Raw genomic sequence first — 22,838 nt, 5'->3', positions numbered from 1 at the left:
CACTATTAATGCATACATCTAACCAATAACCTTTCCTTTCTGTAATATTAGTTGTGCGCCCCTGTTTATTCTTAAATAAACTATTGTTTTATATTTCTGACTCATTGTGTGAATGTCGGTTATTGTAAAGGGAATCCGAGTTCTACATGGTCCAGAACTTAAATATGGTCTGTCTCATTTCTTACATTTTGATGTTCTTAAACAGGGCGACTAGAGACTAATTTATATTTAAATAAATGGTATACCTAATTCACTACAGCTACCGTTAGGTGACATTATCCACAGACACGGAGTGACCTTCCATTGCTATGCTGATGATACCCAGCTATATGTGTCCCTAAAGCCAGGAATATCTAGCCTGGGTGTTATTTGCTACTTGCTATCAAGCATTGGATGTCACAGAATTGTCTAATGTTGAATTCAGATACAACAGAGGTTATGCTAGTGGGCTCACAGAACCAACTCCCCAGTAATGTTATTGAAGCTGACACCCTGGGATCCTTCAAGAAGCTGCTTGATGAGATTCTGGGATCAATAAGCTACTAACAACCAAACGAGCAAGATGGGCTGAATGGCCTCCTCTCGTTTGTAAACTTTCTTATGTTCTTAAAAGGAAATGTGGGATTACAGAGCTCGACCCTTGCAGTCTTTCATCAAAACATAAACTAGAAATTAAGAGTTTGGGGGTCATCTTTGATCCTGATCTATCATTTCATAAAATGGCTTTCTTATCTCAGTGGGTTTTAATGTAACTTTAATGCTGTTATTTAAATGGTCTGACTGTGGCAGTTGTATGTGTGACATGCTATACAAATGTATTGTGTTTTTTCTCTGCTATGTACTGTACAGTGCAGTGCGATAGTTTTGTATAAAAAGTGCTATATAAATGCAATAAATAAATATGTTTGCTTGATAGAATTATAAAGATGTATTAGTATTGCATATACTTACCTGTTGGGGATAATTCAGCATCGCCTACATTGTAATTGTTAAATGTTGATTTAGACTTAGTATGCCTGCCTACAGATGTCAGGACTGCCCAGTCCCTGACCACATTCCGGCGCCTCCTTAAGACTCACCTCTTCAAACAGCACCTGTAGAACTCCTCTGTTTGTATCCTGGGACACTATCACCCTTCATTTAAATGTGCTTTATTTTGCTCTTATCTGCCCCCTATTCTACTGCATTTAATCCTGTACTTCAGAATACTGTAATCTGCCAAGTGTTTAACCTGTAGTACTTTGTATTTAATCACATCCTGATGTAACTATCACTATTTAATCATATCCTGATGTAACTATCACTATTACCTGCTGTATTATTGAATTGTGGTTTGTCACACTTGTACTTTGCTTGAACAAAAGTTATTGTATTTCTTGCTCTTATTGTATTACTTGTATTGTAACACTTGAAATGTATTTGCTTACGATTGTAAGTCGCCCTGGATAAGGGCGTCTGCTAAGAAAGAAAGAAATAATAATAATAATAATAATAATAATAATAATAATAATAATAATAATAATAATAATAATAATAATAATAATAATAATATTGTGTGTATGTGTAATAAAATATTGAACTTGGTTTGTGGTTCCTGTTCATTCATCCTGGGGGTTAGAGGTAGTGACACGGGTAGTCAATGAGGATGACTGTGATTGTTACAGACAGTACACTACAATTACAATAGATTTATTTTTGGTTATGTATGCGAGTTCTCTTCGTGTTTGTTTTCACTGCGGTTTATATAGTCTGTTACTGGAAGTGGTACCTGGAGTGAGCCCCAAGTGAGGTATTACTTTAGCTTTTCAGAGCTTATCACCGTGTGTACAAATGCCTCTTTTATTTTACTCGAGGAATTGGTTCAAACTCCTTTCACTAAACACTTTCTGTAACAAACCGGTACTGAACAGCATGTAGGCGCTGGTTTCACCCGATGCGAGGTACCTTTAGATCCGCGCACCCGGAGCAGACAGGATGTGGTGTGACACCAGGGTCTGAACCGGGGGTCCCATTGTCTGAGATGCTTAGAGAGGAAGACAAGAGAAAACAGGAGGAATACAACAGAGAGAGAGAAAGAAAGAGAGAGGTGAGTTACTGGGATTGAATGCACTGCACCCGCTGGAAACCCCGTGTGTGGTTCGGGGGGGTGTAATGTGTTTATATTATATAGAGGACGGCGAGTTTGATGCGAGACTCGAGCAGACACAGCAGCGCATCATTATTATTAAAGCTGCTCGCAGACTCTCCGGCGCTCTTTGAAACAGACTGAGCTCGGATCGGATTTATATTCATGTTGGGTTAATCAGAGATGAGTATCTGCAGTACTAGACGGGCCCCCGGTGGTAGTGGAGGAGGAGGAGGAGGCTGTGTGGTCCAGTGGTTAAAGAAAAGGGCTTGTAACCAGGAGGTCCCGGGTTCAAATCCCACCTCAGCCACTGACTCACTGTGTGACCCTGAGCAAGTCACTTAACCTCCTTGTGCTCCGTCTTTTGGGTGAGACGTAGTTGTAAGAGACTCTGCAGCTGATGCATAGTTCACACACCCTAGTCTCTGTAAGTCGCCTTGGATAAAGGCGTCTGCTAAATAAACAAATAATAATAATATGAACTGTACTGTACTGATAGTGTGGCGTAGTGGTTAGGGCTCTGGACTCTTGACTGGAGGGTTGTGGGTTCAATCCCAGGTGGGGGACACTGCTGCTGTACCCTTGAGCAAGGTACTTTACCTAGATTGCTCCAGTAAAAACCCAACTGTATAAATGGGTAATTATATGTAAAAATAATGTGATATCCTGTAACAATTGTAAGTCACCCTGGATAAGGGTGTCTGCTAAGAAATAAATAATAATAATAATAATAATAATGTTAAAACATATGGTTTAAGTAAGGCCTCCTACACACACACCACGGTTAGCGCAACAGCCCTATTTACAAACGGCACTCGCTGTGGGTTTATGTTGTACACACACACCTTTCATTACTGAAGTGAGTGACTCCCTGTTTAAACTAACAACTGAACTCAGACCACCATTACACGACATGCGTTAGGTTTGTGTGGAGGTGTCTCAGCAAATCCGACCCCCCTGCCAAATTTACCCCCCCCCCCCCCCCCCCCCCCCGGGTCATGTGACATGTCAGCGTACGAGTCACTTGTAGGGCAGTGTATCGACAGTGTCTTTGCGATACGAGGGTCACGATACGATAAAATGTGTGATTTGATTTTTTTCTGCCATACAGACTCATGTCATAAATATTGACCGTGCTTTTAAGGAGAGGAAGCATTTTTGTGTTACACAGGCGCCAATGCGCCTAACCACAAAAAGACTGTTTACATTATTTATTGTCGCCTTTGCAACCATTAGCCCCAGTCTGTTGATGTTTAGTCTTGCTATGCATATATATGGTGGAGTAGTGGTTAGGGCTCTGGGCTCTTGACCGGAGGGTCGTGGGTTCAATCCCAGGTGGGGGACACTGCTGCTGTACCCTTGAGCAAGGTACTTTACCTAGATTGCTCCAGTAAAAACACAACTGTATAAATGGGTAATTGTATGTAAAAAATAATGTGATATCTTGTAACAATTGTAAGTCGCCCTGGATAAGGGCGTCTGCTAAGGAATAAATAATAATAATAATAATAATAATAATAATAATAATAATGATCGGGCAGTTGTCATGGTTACACATCCAGTGGCAGACAAAAGTCACTGGCACCCTTAACTAAACAGATCATTCAAGGTCTATGTGCGTATAAGCCTTTGTGTTTAGGTGACTTTGTACAGTTATTTCATGCACTGCTGTGCCAGATGTTTCTTTAAATCCTTGGCTGTTAATGGTGGATTTTTGCAAGCTGCTTGAACAATTCTTCTGGCTGTGGTTGTAATTTTTCTGGGACGTCCACTTCTTTCCATCGTTCCAGTTGAATAAGTCTTCAAATACTTCTTGAGTATTGTGGATTTTTGTATTACAGTTATTTTTTCTGCAACGCTGTTTATCGATTCCCCTGCTGTAGTAGTTACTGTAACAAATGTTTTTCTCACATCCTGATCCGACTCCTTTGTTTTGACCACGCTGTGCTAAGACCACAAACAGCTTTGCTTCAGTTGAGGGGCGTGTTTTCCAGCTGATGGTTTTATAATATTGCTAACTTGATAAGTAGTGGTTTCTAACTGATGAATAGTGTTTTAATTAGCTCAATTAACCTTAACTTACACAGACTTTAATTGAAAAGGTGCCAATCAGTGCCAATAGTGTTACTTACTCCAATAGGGCAATGTGATTAATATCGGTTATACAGTAGCTTCAGTGTATTTTGTGAGAAATATTTAAGTAATGTCATAAACTGAGTTCAAGGAATGAGCAGGTCAAAAGGTTTAATCTTTAGTAATGTTCATGTATGGTCTTGCACTAAATCTGCTAACAAATTAGTCTTAGTTGAACCATTTAACGTGGCATAAAAACTGCAGTAAGTAATACACCCTCATGGTATGTGTTGCCACCTCCTTACAGTGTTTGTCACGTCATTGGCATCATCCGGGCAGCAGTGTGGAGTAGTGGTCAGGGCTCTGGACTCTTGACCGGAGGGTCGTGGGTTCAATCCCAGGTGGGGGACACTGCTGCTGTACCCTTGAGCAAGGTACTTTACCTAGATTGCTCCAGTAAAAACCCAACTGTATAAATGGGGAATTGTATGTAAAAAAATAATGTGATATCTTGTAACAATTGTAAGTCGCCCTGGATAAGGGCGTCTGCTAAGAAATAAATAATAATAATATCTAATGTAATGGTTTCTTGTCGTTTACTCAATAACATTTCCTCCTATTTGCTCATATATACATGCTTGCAAAATGCATACCTAATTATGAGCCTATTGCCGTGCCATCATTCTGTTTGTAACTTCTATTTCCAAATGTAAAATAACTATTTTCTTTTTTTTTTTTTTTTTTTTTAATAAATTTAGTCGTCGCCAATTATTTTTACCCCGGTTTTCACCCCAATTTAGCATGCCCAATTATTATCTGTATCCCCGGCTCACCGCTCGCAACCCCCCCGCCGACTCGGGAAACGGAGGCTGAAACACGCGTCCTCCGAAACGTGCTCCTTCCAAGCCGTCATTTTTCGCACTGCAGATCCACAGCAATGCTACCAGACCTATAGTGCCGGAGGACAACACAGATCTGGCGGCTCCGCTGCAGAGCCACAGGCGCCCTATCAGCCACAGGGGTCGCTGATGCGCGGTGAGCCGTGGATTCCCCTGCCGACCTAAGCCCTCCCTACCCGGGCAGCGCTCAGCCAATTGTGCGCCGCCCCCTAGGAACTCTCGGTCACGGTCAGCTGTGACATAGCCTGGATTCGAACCTGCGATCTCCAGGCTATAGGGCACATCCTGCGAGGAGCGCCTTTACTGGATGCGCCACTCGGGAGCCCCCAAAATAACTATTTTCTAAAACTATCTTTGATCATATTTAATATTTCTCCCGTAGGAATCATGTTCTTATCTACTCTATTATCCAGTGTCTGTTTACATGCTTTTAAAGTTTCATGCCTGGAAACACTGGGGTTCAGGGATTTTACATCCATGCAAAATAAAACGGTATTCTCTGGAAGTTTAACCTTTACATTGTGAATCCTTTTTTAGAAAATTTGTTGCATCTTTAACATAGCTAGGTAAACTTTCAACATGGCTTTCAGCTACCTTTCAGCTCTTTCTGCAATAACACACATATATTAGTGCTGGAACAAATATCCGAATATTCAAAAGAATATTTTTGACATGTATTCAGATACAAAAATGAGATGTTTGTATTCGCTAGAATTGACATAGATACCTTGCACTTACTCACCACCTTACCAGAAACTATTATTATTATTATTATTTATTTCTTAGCAGACGCCCTTATCCAGGGCGACTTACAATCGCAAGCAAATACATTTCAAGTGTTACAATACAAGTAATACAATAAGAGCAAGAAATACAATAACTTTTGTTCAAGCAAAGTACAAGTGTGACAAACCACAATTCAATAATACAGCAGGTAATAGTGATAGTGACATCAGGATATGATTAAATAGTGATAGTTACATCAGGATGTGATTGAATACAAAGTACTACAGGTTAAACACTTGGCAGATTACAGTATTCTGAAGTACAGGATTAAATGCAGTAAAATAGGGGGCAGATAAGAGCAAAATAAAGCACATTTACATGAAGGGTGATAGTGTCCCAGGATGCAAACAGAGGAGTTCTACAGGTGCTGTTTGAAGAGGTGAGTCTTAAGGAGGCGCCGGAATGTGGTCAGGGACTGGGCAGTCCTGACATCTGTAGGAAGGTCATTCCACCACTGCGGAGCAAGGGTGGAGAAGGAGAAGGAACTATGCAACAGTTTAATAAATGGCAAATGAAAAAGAGCTCTGTGTGATATGTGAGATTTAATATATTAAAAAAAAACACAAGATCAACACAGCAGCTCTTGAGCCTCTATTTAAAAGTTTTAGACAGCAAAAAGTAAGCAAATTAGACTATGCACGTGCATGCATTGTGATCTCTATAGAAGGCCATCTGGGTCAGAAATGCACTGTGCTGCTTTAGAGTGAGTCAGAATCTCATGTGACAGACAAAAGGCAAGCACGTCACTCTGAAATGCATCGCTTAAACGGTGCCCAACTTGCTGGAAATTAGGGATGTCACGATATTAACTTTTTCATTATCACGATAGTAGTTTAGAAATTACTGTGATATGTCGAGTATCGCGATATACACGTCCGATTTTGAAGTAATTGCAGAGTTTTCCCACATTTTTTTCTGAAAGGCAAAAACATCATCAATATTATGAGTATTATTGTTATTATTATTATTATTATTATTATTATTATTAGTATTATTATTATTATTATTATTTATTTCTTAGCAGACGCCCTTATCCAGAGTGACTTACAATTGTCACATTATTTTTACATACAATTACATTATTTTTACATACAATTACCCATTTATACAGTTGGGTTTTTACTGGAGCAATCTAGGTAAAGTACCTTGCTCAAGGGTACAGCAGCAGTGTCCCCCACCTGTGATTGAACCCACGACCCTCCGGTCAAGAGTCCAGAGCCCTAACCACTACTCCACACTGCTGACTATCAAGAAACTAATTTGTTGCAGGTTAGAGCAATTACATTATTCTTTTTTATTGTTTTTTTACAATCTTAAAATGTTTTTCTTCTTTTCAGAAAAAATAGGGCAAACTTTGCACTCGCTTCTAAATGGTGCCATTACTGTTCTTAAAAAATGAATATCTGTAAAAACAAACACCTAAGAAATCTCTTACTAAGAAACCAAGAGGAAACCATTTCTCACGGCTGCAATAAACAGCATATTTTTTAAGACCACAAACACTGACTTTCGTTAGCGCCCTCGCCTTCGGCTCAGGACGGATGACTCCCGTCGCGGTCAGTTATCACATGGTAGAGCCCTGATCGACGGACACTATCGCTTAAGTAGATTTTTCTAGCATTTTGTCCCTTGGACAACTTTTTTTTTTTTTTTTTTTTAATTGCACTCCCCTGGCCTTACTTCCTGTCTTAGTTGCGTCATCCCCAAGCAGCTAATAGGTGGCAGCGGGTTATTATTATTATTATTATTATTAGTTTATTTAGCAGACGCCTTTATCCGACTTACAGAGACTAGGGTGTGTGAACTATGCATCAGCTGCAGAGTCACTTACAACTACATCTCACCCGAAAGACGGAGCACAAGGAGGTGAAGTGACTTGCTCAGGGTCACACAATGAGTCAGTGGCTGAGGTGGGATTTGAACCAAGGACCTCCTGGTTACAAGCCCCTTTTCTTTAACCACTGATCTTTGTGCTGATCTTTCAATTATTTCTGCTGATTCACAGTCCCACAAATATTCAGTGTACCCTTCATTATCTCTCCTGTCTCCAAAATAGACCTTGAATATGTTCTGGCCTATCTTGACTTGGCAGGCAGTCAACTCCTTACTTAACTCATGAGTTTGTTGGCAAAGAACATTGCATGCATAAAATAGTTAAGTTCTCAGCTAGAAAGAGTGTATTATGATGTGATTATTATAAGTATATTAAAGTATATTAAAATGTTTAAAAGTACTTGATGTTACATCACCTTAGCTGTACTTGACCGTGATACTAACCCCTCATTTGCTTACTAAGAACACCTAGGTCTTAGATTACTTTTAAATTACTATTATCTCATTTCCATTAAACTCTTCATTGTCATTTCTTATCCTGCACTGTTCTGTACATGCTGTTGATACACGTCACGGTCATCGACGTTTCTCTCTCACTGAGAGCTCTGATTGTGAATGTGCAGCTGTGGTGATGGGGAGAGGAGGTCACTGACAGGCTGGTTTATATTGCTGGGATGGGGGGTGGATGATGTCACTGACAGGCTGGTTTATATTCCTGGGATGGGGGATGGATGATGTCACTGACAGGCTGGTTTATATTGCTGGGATGGGGGTGGATGATGTCACTCACAGGCTGGTTTATATTGCTGGGATGGGGGATGGATGATGTCACTGACAGGCTGGTTTATATTGCTGGGATGGGGGTGGATGATGTCACTCACAGGCTGGTTTATATTGCTGGGATGGGGGATGGATGATGTCACTGACAGGCTGGTTTATATTGCTGGGATGGGGGATGGATGATGTCACTGACAGGCTGGTTTATATTCCTGGGATGGGGGATGGATGATGTCACTGACAGGCTGGTTTATATTGCTGGGATGGGGGGTGGATGATGTCACTGACAGGCTGGTTTATATTCCTGGGATGGGGGATGGATGATGTCACTGACAGGCTGGTTTATATTGCTGGGATGGGGGGTGGATGATGTCACTGACAGGCTGGTTTATATTGCTGGGATGGGGGATGGATGATGTCACTGACAGATTTGATTTATTGCAGCAGCAGTGTGGAGTAGTGGTTAGGGCTCTGGACTCTTGACCGGAGGGTCGTGGGTTCAATCCCAGGTGGGGGACACTGCTGCTATACCCCTTGAGTAAGGTACTTTACCTAGATTGCTCCAGTAAAAACCCAACTGTAAAAATGGGTAATTGTATGTAAAAAATAATGTGATATCTTGTAACAATCACCCTGGATAAGGGCGTCTGCTAAGAATTAAATAATGATTGATTGATTGATTCATTCATTCATTCATTAATTTCTTTATTTTTCAGGTGACGGGAATTTCTATCCAACTGACTCATCTGAAAGAGAAAACGAAAACTCCAGATTTAAAAAGACAGAGAGAGGGGGAGAAAGAGAAGAGGGGAGAGAGAGGGTGGTTTGAGATTGGCTCTGATGGAGGTTGACCGAGGTGGGGGGGGCGAGGGAGCAGAGGAACGAGTGATGGAGAGAGGCGACAGCGAGGAGGAAGAAGTGATACAAATGGTGATTGAAGAGAACAGAGAGGAGAAGTGGGATGGAGGGAGTGAGCGACTCGCAGAACAGAGGGGGGGAGGATACGAGTTTGAAATGCTGGGTCTCTCTCCTGGATCCACTCAGACTGGGTTTACTAGGAGCTCACAAGGGAGAAGACTGGGAGCCAGGCAAGGGCCCGGGAAACAACTCTTGGGAGTGAAGCAGGAGGGAGAGGGAGAGAGAGGGAGAATTTCATTGCACCCCAGAGAGAGATGCTTGCAGCTTCTCAAGGGAAGAGTGAGAGAGGGACATGGAGAGAGAGGAAGGGGGGAGAGCGGTAAAGGAGAAGGAGAGAGGGGGCTGGATGTTGAAAGAGTTGCAGTGGCAGGGAGCTCCTCTGTCAGCTCGAATCAGAAAGCCGCCCCCCTCAAACTGCTGTGCAAGAGCCTTGCACCTTCCCAGCATGCACTGCTCCCAGAGCCGCCTCCACCCCCTCCCGCCGGAGACCGGAAGAGGAGGAGGAAGCTGTCATCGCCCACCCGGTACCTGCTTCCTGTCGGCCCACAGAGTCGATCCCAGACATGCGCTCCTGACCTCGGAACAGCTGGAAATCCGGTAAGGAAAGTGGGGAGTCTGATTCGCACCTTGATAGGGGGGGCAGCCAGAACCCCCCTGTGCACCCCAAACCCCGGGAGTGACCCCTCCACTAGCAGCAGAAGGAAGAATAGAGGTTCAGAACAGCTGCTGTCTGAGATGAGAGCGAGTGGAGAGCAGAGAGAGGGGGACAGAGACACAGACGAGACAGAGTCCTCCTGCTCCTCCTCCTCTGAGGGAGGGACAGACCCCGGGGACACAGGAGACAAGAGGGGGGGTAGCAGGAGGAGCAAGGGGGGTGCCGAGCCTGTGAGGAGAGCCGCTCCCCTGGTGGAGTTCGTTCAACTGATCGATGAGACTGGAGGATACGCCAGCACCAAGCTGGTGCCCTGTGAAGACAGAGAGGAGGAGCAGAAGCAGGAGGAGAGGGATGAGGAGAGGGAGAGGGCCTCCGCCTTGGAGATCCCCGAGGTGGTGATCGACAACAAGCCGTACCGCTGCTCCGCCTGTGAGAAGACCTTCAAGCGTGCCTGGGAGCTGCTGAGCCACGAGGTGGTGCACAACTCGGAGCGACCCTTCCGCTGCCACGCCTGCCCCGCCCGCTTCAAGCGCCACTCCGACTACAAGAGCCACCGCATGGTGCACACGGAGCTGCGGCCCTTCGGCTGCGAGTCCTGCGGCAAGACCTTCAAGCGCTCCTCCAACCTGCAGGAGCACCGGCGCAGCCACTCGGGCGCGCGCCCGCACCCCTGCCCCCGCTGCGCCAAGAGCTTCAAGACCCCCTACGAGCTGCAGCGCCACGGCCTGGTCCACGCCACTGACAAGCCCTGCCAGTGTGAGGACTGCGGCAAGGGCTTCCCCACCACCGCCACCCTCCTGGCACACCGACGGCAGCACTGCGATGACAAGCCTCACGTCTGCCCGGTCTGCGGGAAGAGGTTTGCTTACGGACACAGCCTCAAGGTCCATGAGCGCGTGCACACGGACCAGCGGCCCTTCGTGTGCCCGCTGTGCGGGAAAGGGTGTGTACCAAAGTGCTGTGTTTATTATTATTATTAATATTATTATTATTAGTAGTAGTAGCATTTTGTCATTTAGCAGATGCTTTTATCCAAAGCGACTTACAGACATTAGGGGGTGAACTATGCATCATCATCAACAACTGCTGCTGCTGCTACAGAATCACATACAATAGGACCTCAGTTTCATTGACTATGTTTATGAATTTGTTATTATTATTATTATTATTATTATTATTATTAATCCAGGGCGACTTACAGTACATACAATTACATTATTTTTTACACATTATTTTTTACATACAATTCCCCATTTATACAGTTGGGTTTTATTGGAGCAATCTAGGTAAAGTACCTTGCTCAAGGGTACAGCAGCAGTGTCCCCCACCTGGGATCGAACCCACAACCCTCCGGTCAACAGTCCAGAGCCCTAACCACTACTCCACACTGCTGACGTCCTAGTCTTACTCCTGTACATAACTATTTATTTTTTCTCCTCCTAAACATAACTTAGTAAAAGTATAATCACAATTCGAATGACTTGTGATTGACAGGCACTTTATTTAGTTTAGACAGGAATATTCAACAGGGTTGCACACTTTATTAAACAGAGTTTATACGGAATATTCAACAGGGTTACACACACTATTAAACAGAGATTATACTGAATATTCAACAGGGTTGCACACATTATTAAACGGAGATTATACTGAATATTCAACAGGGTTACACACATTATTAAACAGAGATTATACTGAATATTCAACAGGGTTGCACACTTTATTAAACAGGGTTTATACTGAATATTCAACAGGGTTGCACACTTTATTAAACAGGGTTTAGACAGAAAAGGTGAATTAAAGCAGTTACCCTAGCTTTTAAACAGCAGTTAGATCAGTATATTCACCTCCATTAGGAGCCATGTTGGCCCCAGTCTGCACATGTAAAACGCTGTATTTTCCGGAACCCCCGGTTCTTACTCTTTAAACCCAGTACATGGGCAGCCAATTGAAAGCTTCCCATCGGGGTCCTCAGCGTAACACTCCGATCCTTCAGGTGTGTCCTAGGAAACTCTAGAACTGCTCTATAGGAACAGGGCGAGTTACGCTCTTGTCAATCCAACATGTTGGGAGTATTTTGCTGCATATTCATTCCAGTACATACACAATAATATCTATCCTAAAACCAGAATCATTTCAATGTGCAACAGGGAGACATGCTCTTTAAGGAGGCTTGTGGCTCAGTGGTTAAAGAAAGGGGCTTATTACCAGGAGTTTCAAATCCCGGCTCCGTTGCTGATTCGCTGTGTGTGACCCTGAGCAAGTCACTTAACCTTGTGTTCAAACGTAAAACAAACCTATTGTAAGTGCTTCTGCAGCAGCAGCAGCAGTTGATGATGCGTAGTTCACCCCCTGGTCTCTCCAAGTCACTTTGGATAAAAGCGTCTGCTGAATGACTCAATAATACCAATAATTTAACGGAGACGGGCTCCCGAGTGGCGCATCTGGTAAAGGAGCTCTCGCTGGTTCGAGTCCAGGCTATTCCATTGCCGACCGTGGACGGGAGTTCCCAGGGGTCGGCGCACAATTGGCCGAGCGTCGCCCGGGGGGAGGGAGGGTTAGGTCAGCTCACCGCGCACCAGTGACCCCTGTAGTCTGGCCGGGCGCCTGCAGGCTTGCCTGTAAACTGCCCGAGAGCTGCGTTGTCCTCCGACGCTGTAGCTCAGTGAGTCCGCAGTGTAAAAAAAAGCGGTCGGCTGACGGCACACGCTTCGGAGGACAGCGTGTGTTCGTCTTCGCCCTCCCGAGTCAGCGCAGGGGTGGTAGCGGTGAGCTGAGCCTAAAAATAATTGGCCATTCCAAATTGGGAGAAAATAATCAAAATAATTGGCAACGACTAAATTAAAAAATAAATAAATAAATAATTTGACAGAGACAGTCGCACCTCTTGCTCTAAGTTCAGGTGTTATTTTATCATTAATTTCCTCCACAGCTTCAAGCAGAGCAACGCACTGGCCAGCCACGAGCGTGTCCACACCGGCGCCCGGCCCTACGCCTGCCCCACCTGCGGGAAAGCCTTCAAGCAGAGCTCCTACCTGGCCATCCACCAGCGCGCCCACACAGGGGAGCGACCCTACCGCTGCCAGCTGTGCGACAAGGCATTCGCGCGGCCCTCGCTGCTCCTGCAGCACCGCCGGGTACACAGCCCCGCCCGCCCCTACCAGTGCGGGGCCTGCGGCAAGGCCTTCAAGGACTGCCAGTACCTGCGGCTGCACGAGAAGGTGCACACGGGACAGACGCCCTACAAGTGCCAGGCCTGCGGGAAGGGGTTTGCTCATCCCTCCAACCTGATCCAGCACCAGAGAGTGCACCGGGACAGAGGAGGAGCGGAGGAGAGGGGGGAGAGAGACGCAGAGACTGTTCTGTATCAATGAGGCAAGGGTGAGGGGGGAGAGCGACACAGAGACTGTGCTGTATCTATGAGGCAAGGGTGAAGGGGGAGAGAGACGCAGTGACTGTGCTGTATCAATGAGAAGAGGGAGAGGGGGGAGAGAGACACAGACACTGTGCTGTATCTATGAGGCAAGGGTGAAGGGGGAGAGAGACGCAGACAGTGTGCTGTATCAATGAGGAGAGAGAGAGGGAGGGGGGAGAGTCACAGACACTGCTGTATCAATGAGGAGAGGGAGAGGGAGGTGGGAGAGACACACAGACACTGTGCTGTTCCCGGAATAGCAATCCTGTCTCCCGCTCAGCTCCTGGAATAATGCTCTTGAATTCCAGTCTGCTCTGCTCCGTCATTGAAGTCTTCAAGTGCAGATATCACTGCTGCTCAGCTGACACAGAACCTTCTCTCACTCTCCCTCCCTTGTCCTCCCCTCTCCCTGTCCCTCTCTCTCTCTCTCTCCACCTCAGTCAGGCTCTTGTTAAACTCTGAACTGTACAAAAGTTTCCAGTAGAAACTCCATGAAAACGATCCAGTGTGTTCCAGTCCAGCAGCCCAGAGCAGTGACTGCCTTCCAGTGTTAATAATGTGATCAATAATCACACAGGACAGAGATATGTGATCATATATGAAATGATAAAGCACTTTGAATTTTGAATAGCGCTTCCTGATCGTGCCTGGAGAAAGGAGGGGGTGGAGAGAGCTTTGCAAGCAGGACTTGTTTTATAGCGTGTGATACTGCGGCCTTGTGGCAGCCATGTTGGCTCTGACACGCTATGGTTTATAATGAATGCTGGCTCCATGTCAGAGCCACCATGGTGTCAGTTTTGCTTGTTCACGGTTCGCGTGTGCGTTCTGGATTCCCTGTTACAGTCACTGTGGGAGCAGAAGCACAGCGGCTCTCTGAGGCTTCACACACACACACCTTGGACTGAGACTGACTGGGCTGGACTGGGAACTGTGGGAATCCAAAATGTGAGAATCTAGATATTAAACTGATCTGTGTGATAGCAACAACAAACAAACAAGCAAACACACACACAGAGACACACGCATACATATACACACACACACACAGAAACACACAAACATACATAGAGACACACAGAGACGCACAAACACTGAAGGTGGATCTACACTGGAAGCGAGCGATGCTAGCGAATTTTCTAGCTACATCAAAAGTGAGTATTTTAGCAGAAACTGTCACGTGACCCTGTCCTTATCCCTCTCGCTGTTCTCCCACCCAATCCTATACAAGACAGAGGCGGCCCATTCACAACACCACTCGCGCAGCGCATAGACTACAGAACAAGCAAGCAAAGCCAACACACACCAAAGAGAGGGAGAGCGGTCCCGCTGACAGGAGGAAGAGGTAAAACACACGCAATCACGCTCGCAGTAATACAACACAATACACCCCCGGCGCCCACAAAACAGTACACAACTATTTACATACTTTCCCCTTCTCGTCCACACTCTCCCATAGTCCCAGCAGTCCATACTGCATTACAGCTGTTGCAGGCGGGGCTTATCCTGGAACTGGGGCTGTGCCTGGAAATAGGGCTGAAGCTGATCCTGGATGTGGTTTTGTGAGCGGGTTGGTTGGGCTGGGAACTGACTTTGCTTCTGATTGGTCCATTTCACTCTAGTCACTCACGACTGGCAGGAAAAACAGAACAGATTTCTATTCCTGTGGAGTTGCTCGCTTCATCCAAACTGGCTGCCCGCGTCGCTCGCTGCTGGTGTAGACGCACCTATACATTCCAGTCACTTCTCAATTAAGACACACACACAGACACATGCCTTCACACACACACACACACATGCCTTCACACACACACAGACACATGCCTTCACACACACACAGACACATGCCTTCACACACACAGACACATGCCTTCACACACACACAGACACATGCCTTCACACACACAGACACATGCCTTCACACACACACAGACACATGCCTTCACACACACAGACACATGCCTTCACACACACAGACACATATGCCTTCACACACACACAGACACATAATGCCTTCACACACACACAGACACATAATGCCTTCACACACACACACAGACACATGCCTTCACACACACACAGACACATATGCCTTCACACACACACAGACACATATACCTTCACACACACACAGACACATAATGCCTTCACACACACACACACAGACACATATGCCTTCACACACACACACACACATATGCCTTCACACACACACAGACACATAATGCCTTCACACACACACACAGACACATATGCCTTCACACACACACACAGACACATATGCCTTCACACAGACACATAATGCCTTCACACACACACACAGACACATATGCCTTCACACACACACAGACACATATGCCTTCACACACACACAGACACATGCCTTCACACACACTATTTTCTACTGAACCAAAGTTTTCATCAAACAAACAACCAAACTCCTGGAGAAAACTCCCAGAAGGAAAAGAGAAAGACTTCCAACTGATATCCAAACTGGACCGAACTCACAAGTTCAGTGCTCCCCAAATATGATCCCAAGTATGGGTCAGTTTTCAATCCCTCAGAATGGATGCATGCTCTTTGCCAGTTAATCTGCAGCTGTTAAGGAACTATAACACTGTAGTCACTATGAAGCTATAAGTTAATGTGTTAATAATTATAATAATGGATGTTGTGTTGGTCTTCATTTTTCAAGCCGTTAAGAATCCTGTGACCTGCCCTGATGTCCATGTGTGTTACAGACTGTGTGGACGCTCCAGTTCATTTCCATTGTCCCTGTGTGTCCCTGGAGCTCAAACTAACTGCAGGGAATGGAAACAAACTGGACTGTCAACAGCAGGGGCTGTTCCCTGGTAGAGTGGCATGCACAGAAGGCTGGACTGTGGGGGGGAATGTTATATATTTAAGTTTAGGCACTGAAGCTCTGCTTGTCTGCCTGTTTCCATCCACTGTCTGTCTCTGTCTAGCGGCATGTCTGTCTGTCTATCTATTAGCCTGTCTGTCTCTGTGTGTATGTATCTGTGTGTCTGTCTATCTGTCTGTCTCTGTATGTGTGTGTATCTGTGTATCTATCTATCTCTCTATCTATCTATCTATCTATCTATCTATCTATCTATCTATCTATCTATATATATATGTATCTGATATATAGATATATATATCTGTCTGTCTGTCTATGTGATTCTCTATGTGTATGTATGTGTATCTGTCTATCTGTGTGTCTGCCTGTCTGTCAAGCTGTGAAGGGAGGGGTGTCGATGCAGCATGACACCAGCAGAGGGCAGAGGAGCACAGGCTGAGAGAGAGAGAGAGAGGCAGTGTCTATTCTATTCTTATCTAGTCCAGCGCTTTCATGATATAGGAGAGAGTGAGAGGGAGATGAAAGGGAGAGGGGGATCGAGAGGGAGTGAGATAAAGAGGGAGAGGAAGAAATGCAGTGACACAATACAGATTCCTGGAATTGAATTCCTGCCGCTCTCTAGAGGGAGGGAGGAGAGACATAACACAAAAACCTTTCCAAACGAGAGGAGGCCATTCAGCCCATCTTGCTCGTTTGGTTGTTAGTAGCTTATTGATCCCAGAATTTCATCAAGCAGCTTCTTGAAGGATCCCAGGGTGTCAGCTTCAACAACATTACTGGGGAGTTGGTTCCAGACCATCACAATTCTCTGTGTAAAAAAGTGCCTCCTATTTTCTGTTCTGAATGCCCCTTTATCTAATCTCCATTTGTGACCCCTGGTCCTTATTTCTTTTTTCAGGTCGCAAAAGTCCCCTGGGTCGACATTGTCTATACCTTTTAGGATTTTGAATGCTTGAATCAGATCACCGCGTAGTCTTCTTTGTTCAAGACTGAATAGATTCAATTATTTTAGCTTGTCTGCATATGACATGCCTTTTAAACCCGGGATAATTCTGGTCGCTCTTCTTTGCACTCTTTCTAGAGCAGCAATATCATTTTTGTAACGAGGTGACCAGAACTGAACACAATATTCTAGGTGAGGTCTTACTAATGCATTGTAGAGTTTTAACATTACTTCCCTTGATTTAAATTCAACACTTCTCACAATATATCCGAGCATCTTGTTGGCCTTTTTTATAGCTTCCCCACATTATCTAGATGAAGACATTTCTGAGTCAACATAAACTCCTAGGTCTTATTCATAGATTCCTTCTTCAATTTCAGTATCTCTCATATGATATTTATAATGCACATTTTTATTGCCTGCGTGCAGTACCTTGCACTTTTCTCTATTAAATTTCATTTGCCATGTGTCTGCCCAGTTCTGAATGCTGTTTAGATCATTTTGAATGAACTTTGCTGCTGCAACAGTGTTTGCCACTCCTCCTATTTTTGTGTCCTCTGCAAATTTAACAAGTTTGCTTACTATACCAGAATCTAAGTCCTTAATGTAGATTAGGAATAGCAGAGGACCTAATACTGATCCCTGTGGTACACCACTGGTTACCTCGCTCCATTTTGAGGTTTCTCCTCTAATCAGTACTTTTCTGTTTTCTACATGTTAACCACTCCCTAATCCATGTGCATGCATTTCCTTGAATCCCTACTGTGATCAGTTTGAGAATTAATCTTTTATGCGGGACTTTGTCAAAAGCTTTCTGGAAATCTAAATAAACCATGTCATATGCTTTCCAATTATCCATTGTCGATGTTGCATCCTCAGAAATATCAAGCAGGTTAGTTAGACACGATCTCCCTTTCCTAAAACCATGCTGACTGTCTCCCAGGATACTATTACCACAGACACACTGATAGAAAGTTAAATAGAATGATAGATTCTTTTTAAACATTTTACTTAAAAAAATACTTTATTTTAACAAATACCAAAAGAAAAACAGAAAAAAAACAGAAACACATTCATCGTACTATTACCACACATGAGATACAAAATGCAATTCAAATATCGTATCACCCTAAAATGTAAAGAAAGCGCATTAAAATCACAAAAACAGACAATCTGAGTGTTTCCTCCTCCATTATACACACAGCCCCACCCACATGCCAAGTGTGCTCAAAGCTGTCCTGGTCGTGCATCATAGAATACAAGTTTAAATCGAGTCTAACGCTGGACAAAACCAGCACTCTAAAAATATCAGAAGCTACAGTCCCACACACCTTGTGTTTCCTGCTTTTTAAAGTTGCTCATTCAGCTTGTCCCACCATAAAGTTTGCCAGTTGGTATATATCTGTCCTGTGTTTGTTGTATGGTAGCTAGTGATGTAAATTATGCCCTGCTCGGCCTCTTCCAGGGCAGGTACAGCACACTCTGTCTCAGCCAGTGCAGTCCGTCCCAGAAGAAATCCAGGATCACTTTCTGGAGCATTTGTAACAGGTGTTGCTGCAGTTCCACACAGATCAGTGCGTGACAGAGCATTGATTCTACCAGGTTATTTACCATTAAAACCTGCCCTCTGAAAGAGAATTGAGGCAGTAGCCAACGCCACCTCTCCAGACACCCCTTTGCTCCCTCCTATTTCTTTTGGGAAATGTTTTTGTCCCCCTAAAAACACCCCCTGTTCCACTGTAACCCCTGTGGTAGGACTGGAGGACTAAATCCCTCTAAACCCCTGCCCACTATCAGTATTGCACTGCTCTTTGCCCGGTTAATTCTCGCTGAGGAGATTTTTTCAAATCAGGCCTGACTGAAACACATTTCCTTTAGATTTTGTTCTTGTGTCATCAGCATGGGTGTCCATTGCAATGAGGTGTTGTGAGCCCTGTGAAAACCCGCCTCACATTAGAGGCTGTCTGGACAGGGAGAATGATAAACCTGAGAGGGGCAGCCTTGACTAATGCCTCTCTGGAAAGGGAAAGGTGCACGCAGTTACCCACTGATCTTCAGCAGGCTGAGAATGTTACAATAGAGAACCTGAATCTGAGCTAAAAAAACACAGCCAAGTACTGGTGATCAGCTTGGTCAAGAAGCGGACGCACGCACACACACACACACTGATAGAAGGATAGACAGATTGATATATATATATATTGAAAGTTAGATTGATAGAATGATAGATACCTAGAATTACAGATATCTAGAATGACAGAATGAGATTGAATGATAGATTGAATGACAGATTGAATGGTAGATTGAATGACTGAATCTTCTGTCATTGTCATTCAATCTATCATTCAATCTTCCATTCAATAATTCAATCTACCATTCAATCTACCATTCAATCCCTCCAGAGCTACCGTCCTGTCTCCCTCCTACCCTTCCTCTCCAAAACCCTCGAGCGGACTGTACACCGCCAGCTCTCTGCTTTCCTGTCCAACCACTCTCTGCTCGACCCTCTCCAATCTGGCTTCCGCTCTGCTCACTCCACTGAAACCGCCCTCCTGTCTGTCACCAACTCACTAAACTCTGCCCGAGCTGTCTCTCTCTCCTCTGTCCTAATTCTCTTCTACCTCTCTGATGCCTTTGACACTGTCGATCACTCTATTCTACTATCCTCTCTCGCTGACCCGGGAATCTCTGGCACTGCTCTGGCCTGGTTCTCCTCCTACCTCTCCAACTGCACTTACCAGGTAACCTGGCGTGGAGCAACCTCCACACCTCACCCTCTCAACAGGAATCCCCCAAGGGTCAGTCTTGGGTCCTCTCCTGTTCTCTCTCTACACCCGCTCCCCTGGGCCAACCTCATCACATCCTATGGTTTCTCATACCATTTCTATGCTGATGATGCTCAGATTTTCCTCTCCTTCCCCACCTCTGACTCCACCATCCCCTCCCGCATCTCTACCTGTATGTCTGCTATCTCCTCCTGGATGCACTCGCATCATCTCAAACTCAACCTCTCTAAATCTGATCTCCTGTTCTTTCCCTCCTCCCCCCCCTGATCTCTGATCTCTCTATCTCCATTCCTCTGGAATCTACCACACTCTCTCCATCCTCAGCTAAGAACCTCTGAGTCACCCTGGACCCCTGCCTCTCTTATTCCCAGCACATCTCCACGCTGGCACGCACTTGCCGATTCTTCCTGAGCAACATACAAAGAATCCGACCCTTCCTCACCAACTACGCCACCCAGCTCCTGGTCCAGGCCCTGGTACTCTCCCGCCTAGACTACTGCAACTCCCTCCTGGCTGGCCTCCCTGCGTCCGCCACCCGTCCGCTCCAGCTCATCCAGAACTCCGCTGCCCGCCTGGTGTTCTCTCTGCCTCGCTTCTCCCACACAACTCCACTGCTCCGCTCACTCCACTGGCTCCCCATCACCGCTTGCATCCAGTTCAAGACTCTTGTACTAGCCTACAGATGCCTTGTCCAGACTGCACCCAGCTACCTCCAAACCCTCATCTCTCCCTACACCCCCACTCGACCTCTCCGCTCCTCCTGCACTAGAAGACTGGCTCTACCTCCTATACGCTCCCCTGCCTCCAGAGCCCGCTCCTTCTCCACCCTTGCGCCGCAGTGGTGGAATGACCTTCCTACAGATGTCAGGACTGCCCAGTCCCTGACCACCTTCCGGCGCCTCCTCAAGACTCACCTCTTCAGACAGCACCTGTAGAACTCCTCTTTTTTTTCCCCTGGGACACTATCACCCTTCCTTAAATGCGCTTTACTTGCTCTTATCTGCTCCCTATTTTACTGCATTTAATCCTGTACTTTAGAGTACTGTAATCTGCCAAGTGTTATTTAATCTGTAGTATTTTGTATTTAATCATATCCTGATGTAACTATCACTGACACTGTTATCTGCTGTATTATTGAATTTATCTTGCTCTTACAAGTATTATTACTTGTACTGTGATTCTTGAAATGTATTTTTGTTTACGACTGTAAGTCGCCCTGGACAAGGGCGTCTGCTAAGAAATTAATAATAATAATAATAATAATAATAATAATAATAATAATAATAATAATAATAGATTGAATGGTAGATTGAATGGTAGATTGAATGATTGAATGGTAGATTGAATGATAGATTGAATGGTAGATTGAATGATTGAATGGTAGATTGAATGATAGATTGAATGGTAGATTGAATGATTGAATGGTAGATTGAATGGTAGATTGGATGGTAGATTGAATGATAGATTGAATGGTAGATTGAATGATTGAATGGTAGATTGAATGGTAGATTGAATGGTAGATTGGATGGTAGATTGAATGATAGATTGAATGGTAGATTGAATGATTGAATGGTAGATTGGATGGTAGATTGAATGGTAGAGAGCTGTAATTATAGATATATCGAGTGATAGATTGCAGGATTAATACAGACAGGCACACCTGCTCTCATGTCATTGAGGGACACACAGGCACACACAGACACACTGATAGAAGGTTAGATAGGATGATAGATTGAATGGTAGATAGATTGCAGGATTAATACGGACAGGCACACCTGCTCTCATGTCACTGTGGAGCGTGCCCTGGAAAAGGGGAGAGAAAATGTTTCCTTGGCAACTGTAAAAACAATCAACAGAACAGAGCGAGGGAGCAGCTGTGAAGCACACTGAAGCACAAAACAGCAGCTATGTTTTTAATTAGTTTGACCAAAGTATTCAATGGAAAACTCCAATCGTTTTCTTTTGTGTATTGTTTATAACAAAGCTTTGCATCTTGGTTGTTGCCCATGCACATTCATCTTGTTAAGGTATCGTTGAATTGTTCGCTCGGGAATGTCTTGACCATCGTCTCTCAATTCTTGTGTCAAATCTTTTGCAGTAATCCGAGGATTTTGCCAGGCTGCTCAAACGATTCTCAGATTTTGCAGAAATCTTTCTTGGTCTTCCACACCTGGAGCTAGTTGCAGTAGTTCCTGTTCTCCTGTGTTTGTCAATAATAGCCCACACAGTGCTTTTCTATAATTATTCTTTAATTATCATCAGGTGTTGGTTTTCAATCATGATAACTGTCAATAATTAGCAACGAATGGGTTTTATATGAACTATGTTGATTGACTCAGTCAGTCTATCAGTCTATCTGTCTATAACACACTGAACCACATAGCTACATGACTCCGTCTATCTATCTGTCTATAACACACTGAACCACAGAGCTGACTGCGTTCAGATACAGAGCATAGCTGTCAGTGTTATTTAGCAATTTTAGTGAAGGCAGGGGCAACAACACTGACTCCTCATTTAGCTCTGATTTGTCAGCTAGTCAGCAAGCGAGAGGGGGGTACAGTGCTGAAAGCATTCGGGTACTTCTACAAGTAGTTAAAGGGAAAAGAGGGATTTGTGTGATCGAGCAATTTCCCTATTTAAAATTGTTCCTAAATTCTGCGCAGCAAGTGAGATGCAATACAATAGTACTGGGCATGGGGAAAAAAAAGAAAGCGATCAATTGAAAAATGTGATAAACAACGTGCAGGTCTCTCTTAAAGAGCAATCAT

The 22,838-nt window shown here is 44.5% G+C and overlaps 1 protein-coding gene across 1 annotated transcript; it reads left to right on the top strand.

Annotated features, from left to right (window-relative positions):
• The first annotated feature begins 1,796 nt into the window (after nt 1-1,796).
• Nucleotides 1,797-15,369, top strand: LOC117968567 (zinc finger protein 436-like). Its single transcript, XM_059018456.1, has 3 exons — nt 1,797-2,086; nt 9,210-11,009; nt 12,999-15,369. Exons 2-3 carry the CDS (start codon nt 9,334-9,336, stop codon nt 13,438-13,440), a joined length of 2,118 nt encoding a protein of 705 aa, XP_058874439.1. The 5' UTR covers nt 1,797-2,086; nt 9,210-9,333; the 3' UTR covers nt 13,441-15,369.
• Nucleotides 15,370-22,838: the final 7,469 nt, after the last annotated feature.

This window comes from Acipenser ruthenus, chromosome 60 (assembly GCF_902713425.1).
Source record: "Acipenser ruthenus chromosome 60, fAciRut3.2 maternal haplotype, whole genome shotgun sequence".
NCBI classification, from domain to species: domain Eukaryota; kingdom Metazoa; phylum Chordata; class Actinopteri; order Acipenseriformes; family Acipenseridae; genus Acipenser; species Acipenser ruthenus.
This window is presented reverse-complemented; position numbering and strand designations above follow the sequence as displayed.